We start from the raw sequence: 6,000 nt of genomic DNA on the forward strand, positions 1-6,000 counted from the left end.
GAATAAAATTCAAACCCTGAAATATACTGTGGCAAGATATTGAATAAAAAGTTAAAATGTAGATACAGGTATAATTTTTGTGGAAATGAAACAAACTATGTGATATCATATTTCCATATTAAAACCAGAGCTGCTTCTGGTCTAGACTGTAAGCTACTGGTTCCTGTACTGTAGAATACCTTACCTCTGATGCTCCATCATTTCATTTAGACAAGTGTTCTTAAAATCCACTAAGCAGCGCTGTGAGAGCTACGCTATGGAAACGGCAATGGGCCTCGGAAAGTTGAACCTAAACATCTGCTTTGAATCTGTTTAGAAACAAGCCCTTTTCATTCATCTGTCTCACTTGTCCCCTGCATGTCAAATAGGGTGAGTATGGGGAGAGAGGGAGAGAAAGAGGGGAATAGAGAGTCAGAGACAAGCTGCTCTTGTCCTTTTATAAAGGAATTAACTAGCCCAAACCTTAAAACATATGAGACAGTCTTTTCAGAACTGTGAATACAGGCATAGAGCCTAACCTGATCATTCAACCCTGAATGCCAAGTCTCTGACATTTCTACGAACCCTCTCTAATATTAAATGAGATATAGTATACCTGTAGTGGCATATCTGTAAGACATGCCAGATCCAATCCACATAGTTATCTGAGATGCAGTACAGAAACCACATCAGTGGCAATACAGAAACAAAATAACAACAGAAATTCATTCACGATACATCAACAATGGTCAAAGCTTATAGAGTTTAGGCTGGTCATGCCCCTGAAATTAACGAGGAGCAATCCAACATGGATAAACCTGAGAGCGATTGAAACACAGATGCTGAGAACTCAGCAGAAATCACACATTCGATAAATAAATCAATAAGTAAATGAGTGAATGAATAAAGGAATGAATGAATGAAAGAAGAAGCAGAGAGGAGAGTGGAAACAAAGGGAGTTGATGACGTCTCCTCATGGCACACAAGCAGTCCGCTGCACCACGACCACGACATGACACAAACACACTCAGCATCCATCCTCATCATCATCAACACATGCATTCACAGACAAACAAAACCCAGCATCAGCATAGACTACACATGCATAACTAGAGAGACTGACAATAAACTGCATTGGTGGCTTCAGATTTATACATTACACAACATATTTCAATAGCCTACTCACTTTTTGAGAAATTTGTCTGAAAATATTCATTCAAATGTAAAATGTTCATGGCCAAAAAAACATAATAGCACACTAATAAGCAGTGTAATGTCAGCCCCCACATATAAAATTAATAAATATTTTAGAATAACTTAAGAACTTACAAGATTTCATCGTTCTGGAACTCCAGGACCCCGTGGGTATCTTCGAAATCCTCTCCTCCTCCACGTGCCGTGCCCTCCACAGTCTTGTAGGGCACCATGACAACCCCACGTGCCCCTGACGTACGCAGCACCTTCACCTCCATGGTGCCCACACTCTCACTCACGTGTGCCACCGGCTCCTCGAACGTGAAGATGCCAGCGTGGTCGTCGTCAAAGATGGTCACGGTTGCCGTGGCAGGCAGGCCAAGACAGGCCACCGCCTCCACGTGGTTGGTCTCTGGGTTCTCTACCTCCTCTCCCTCTGCCAGCAGCACTTTGACGTTGCTCAGGTGGATCAGGAAGTTCTCATCCTCCTCAAAGATGTCATCATCAATGATGCCCACACGGATCTCCTTCTGGGTCTCGCCGGGCTTGAACACCACCACCCCCTCGGTGAACTCGTAGTCCGAGCCCGCGTTGGCTGATCCATCCTCCGTACGGAACTCCACCGACACTGTCTTGGTCAGGTCACCGCCTCGCCGCAGCACGTTAACTGCCACTGTGCCGCAGTTCTCCAGGCACTGGTAGGAGCCGGGGTCAAAGTATATCTTGGAAATGGGGTCGTTATCTGCCACATCAGAGCGAACCTCGTGCAAGCTGACGGCCTTGCGGGCCTGGTCGGCCGCATGCTTCTTCAGGATGTTCCCAGCGCCGGTCATGAGCCTGGTGGCCTGGCAGCGGTAGAAGGCCCTGCTCTTCTGCTGCGAACTCAACACCTGGTAGTTGGCCAGTTCAATCAGCTGCTCCATCTCCTTATCTGGGTGCTTCTGCTTCAGCTCCTTGAGGATCTTGGCCATGTCGCGCCGGGTCTCCTCCTCATCCAGGTCCTTCACGTTCAGGTCCAGCCCCAGAGGCCCGTCCAGGAAGTCTACCGCGTGAGAGTTGAGCATCTTTCCGTCCATCTCAATGTCGACTTTGGACGGGAGCGGGCGGTCACCCTCGGTTTCAATTATCATGCCCCGCTGCTTGCCGGTACGGTAGCGCTTGTAGACGTACTTGTAGAAGAGGAGGCGTCGGTCAGCGACCCAGGCGAACAACACGCAGATGGGGAAGAAGAAGAGGGTGAGCAGGCCCTCCCATACCTGCACTATGCCGGGGGAGATGACAGCCAGGATCAGGTAGAGCCAGATGTAGGCGAAGATGCTCCAGGTGGCTGTGACGAAGAAGACGCGCAGGTGCTTGACCTTACGGACCTCCCCATCGGGCACCACCCACACACAGATGCCAATGATGACAAACATGTTGAAGGCGGCGCTGCCCACGATGGTGCTTGGACCCAAGGTTCCTGCATCAAAACCGTGGCCGCAAACCTCAATGACGGACAGTAGGATCTCAGGGGCACTTGAACCCAGGGCCATGAGCGTGAGATTGGACACTGTCTCATTCCAGATCCGCACGGTGGTGGTGGTGGTCTCTCCGTTGGGTCTCTTGATGGTGATCTCTTTCTCCTGAGAGGTGATGACCTCGATGGACGCCATGAAACGGTCAGCGATGATGGACACTCCAAGGAACATGTACACCAGGGCCACAAAATAGACTGTCGCCCGTGCCACTTTGTCCCCGAACGAGGGATTCTGAGGTTCCCAGATAGGCAGAATCACCCCTTTTTCGCATGCTGTGCCTGCTGTGGTGCACACAGTAATGTTGCCGCTGGCAGTTGGAGACACAAACTGATCCAAGTCCACGTCCGAGGACATAGCCGTCACATGTTGGAATTTGAGAAACATGATTGCTACGACAACCACAAGCCGAAGGCCAAGGGAGAGCATGGGGGAGAGCTGAAAGTGTCCCATGATTCTGGAGTGGTGAGCTTCCTTTGCTTCCTAAACCTGCAAGGGGGGTGGGGTGATTACAGGGTTGGAATTACTGGAAATGTAACACAACTTGCTCTCACTGTAATAATAGCGTAATAACAATATGTAGTAATTCACATGAATTATAATATAATAAAACCATGGGGCTCCCGAGTGGCGCAGCGGTCTAAGGCACTGCATCTCAGTGCTAGAGGCATCACTACAGACACCCTGGTTCAATTCCAGGCTGTATCACAACCAGCTGTGATTGGGAGTCCCATAGGGTGGCGCACAATTAGCCCAGCATCTTCCGGGTTTGGCCTGTGTAGGCCGTCATTGTAAATAAGAATTTGTTCTTAACTGACTTACCTAGTTAAAAAAAGTTTCAATAAATTGTTTTAATTAAATAAACATTTCATATCAATTATTCCCCTGGTGAGTGGCTGCAATGCCTATAATAGTACCATAGGGTTTTGCACTTGATTGGTTGGAAAGGAGAGAGCAGAAGATACATTTTAACTGATTATCTGCAGGGATAATACATTTTCACATATTTCATATGCTTGGTAGTTGGTACTGTGGTGAACATTACGCAGATATGTCACGTGCATAGCATTTTATGAACATTTAGCATCCAGAATATTTTACAAGCCTCTATAATCACCAGCAATAGGTGACAATATCAAGTTATTCATTCTCCTTAGAGCAGGAGATAAAGCATGTATACGTTTAAGACTAGTAAAGAGTAGGGACGGTTCCCCGATCTTTGAAATAAGAGGGGAAGAGAGGAGACCTTGAGCGTGTATAGCCTGCTATGCGCCGAGATACCGCAGGTACAGAAAGCATCCAGTGCAGCCGGAGGGAAGCGACACTAACCGTGCTGGACTACTCACCTTCAATGTAGTCAGAAAGGAAGCAGACGCGCAAACATCTAGGAAAGATTATATTGGACTAATTGACCATAGCACTTAAATGTATACCATATTTTCCCAGGGAAAATTGTGGTGAATTATATTGGAATTATAGCGATTCATTGTTTAATATCAGTTTATAATAAAATGAACTTGAATAAGAAATCAATAAGACAGCAGGCTACTTATGATAACTAATAATTTAGGTCTGGTATATCAGTCTAGTAAACTATGCTAATTATAGAAAGAAATGTTGGAGGCATGGTCACGGCAGTAGCCTATACAATTTGGTGCCGCCTTTAGAGCATCCTTACCGGTTTGGAAGCATACAATTCTAGCCAGATTTACTATAGGAAGGTTACATGTATGGACTGTTGTGTGATTTCTATTGTTTTCGACGGTGTCATCAGTTGATGTATTAATGACTAGGTTTACAGAACATGCTCATTCAATATAAACCTCCAATTCCCTAATCCATAGTTGGAATCCGCATATTGGAAATCCAATGCGACTGCACAACCTGCACAAATAACCCGCATAGGGCTACGTGAATGCTTTTGGCGCAATGAATAACTCCGGAGTAGCGCAAATATACCGCGTGTAGGATAGCCTAGGCATGCTATTGCCGACATGGATCAATTCATTCGGGTTTAGGCACATTGTACACAACTTCCAAGTGCATATTTGGAAACATGGGCAAACGACCAGGTCTTGCTGTGGCAGGAAGGCAAGCAAGGAAGCGCAAGAATGAAACCCAATTCCTACATATTGAGACATTCTCAAAAGCTAAAATAGACTCAATATAAATCTCCAAGGCTTTACCATTTTAATCTCAGACAGAATGGTCGACTAATCCCAGTAGATCCGTATAACATATAATAATAACCTGTACAGGATTTAGGATAGCTAAAACATTGGTCCACACTGGATCTCACAGCTCTATCGAGTGGACTAAACTTGCTGTAACTAGATTGTGCCAGAAAAATACACAATTTGTTATATGTTAATGATAACAATATAAGCAGAATCATACCTTTCACAATATATAACGGTAAGATCCACAGGCAGAAGTCAGCAATAGTAGTTGTAGTAGCCTAAACGTGAAAATGCCAATAAGGAGCCGCTAGAGCCGTCAGTAGCCTGGTATTACAGCTCACATTCGTGCTGGGTTTTATACGAAATCAAGGCGAGATACCCCGGTGAAGAAAAAACGAGTTAAAGATTCCCATGCACTCGCAGTTTTTCACGACCTGTATGAGATGAACAGATAACTGATGTTTTATCAGTAAATCTGCATATCGGAGAACTAAAAGGTGCGCTGAGAGTTCTTCCTGATTATTTCCCCCCCCCCTCTCTCTCTCTTTCTCGCTTTCACTCGCCTTCTCTGACTCAACCTCTTTCCTATCCTATTCGATGTGTGGACAGCCACAGAGCTCCGTGCACAGAGACCGAGTCCAAAGTGCGTTTAGAACGCGGGCTGCTTCTGTAGAGACGGACAAACTCCCGGAATACACTTTTTCCCAAAGCTCTACCGCTCGGGGATTATTCTATCCACATCGAATTCAGAAAGAGCAAAGGGAAACGACTCTAAAAATGCGGCCCGCTGCCAACCCGCCTATCAACACCAAGACCCTCCCATTGCTCCACTTTAAATACTTGGGGTAACGTTATATACATTGTAATTAGGCCTACATTTCAATAAACTTGATAATTGCAGTACAATGTACTACATCATGCTACGTCTGATTTCCCTTATTTTTTGAATAATGAGGGTTGCTTTGAGATGGGGTCAGTCTTGTCATGGTCGGTTCTTTTTTTCCTCAAGTAACCTTCTGTCTTATGTAACCATACCAAACGTAACAAATCATACTAATTTGATTGTCCCAGATTTACATGTACTATGTTGGCGTTTTGCCATGGGGTGTAGATAATAGGTTGCTGTTTTAAAG

The 6,000-nt window shown here is 45.4% G+C and overlaps 1 protein-coding gene across 1 annotated transcript; it reads right to left on the reverse strand.

The window, feature by feature from the left end:
* Positions 1-1,304: 1,304 nt before the first annotated feature.
* On the reverse strand, positions 1,305-5,706 carry LOC118374795 (sodium/calcium exchanger 1-like). Its single transcript, XM_035761279.2, has 2 exons — positions 5,085-5,706; positions 1,305-3,176 (listed from the first exon to the last, which is right to left on the reverse strand). The coding sequence occupies exon 2, from the start codon at positions 3,138-3,140 to the stop codon at positions 1,305-1,307; it is 1,836 nt and encodes a 611-aa protein (XP_035617172.1). The 5' UTR covers positions 3,141-3,176; positions 5,085-5,706.
* Between the last annotated feature and the right edge of the window lie 294 nt (positions 5,707-6,000).

The sequence above is a fragment of the Oncorhynchus keta genome, chromosome 36, assembly GCF_023373465.1.
Source record: "Oncorhynchus keta strain PuntledgeMale-10-30-2019 chromosome 36, Oket_V2, whole genome shotgun sequence".
Classification (NCBI taxonomy): domain Eukaryota; kingdom Metazoa; phylum Chordata; class Actinopteri; order Salmoniformes; family Salmonidae; genus Oncorhynchus; species Oncorhynchus keta.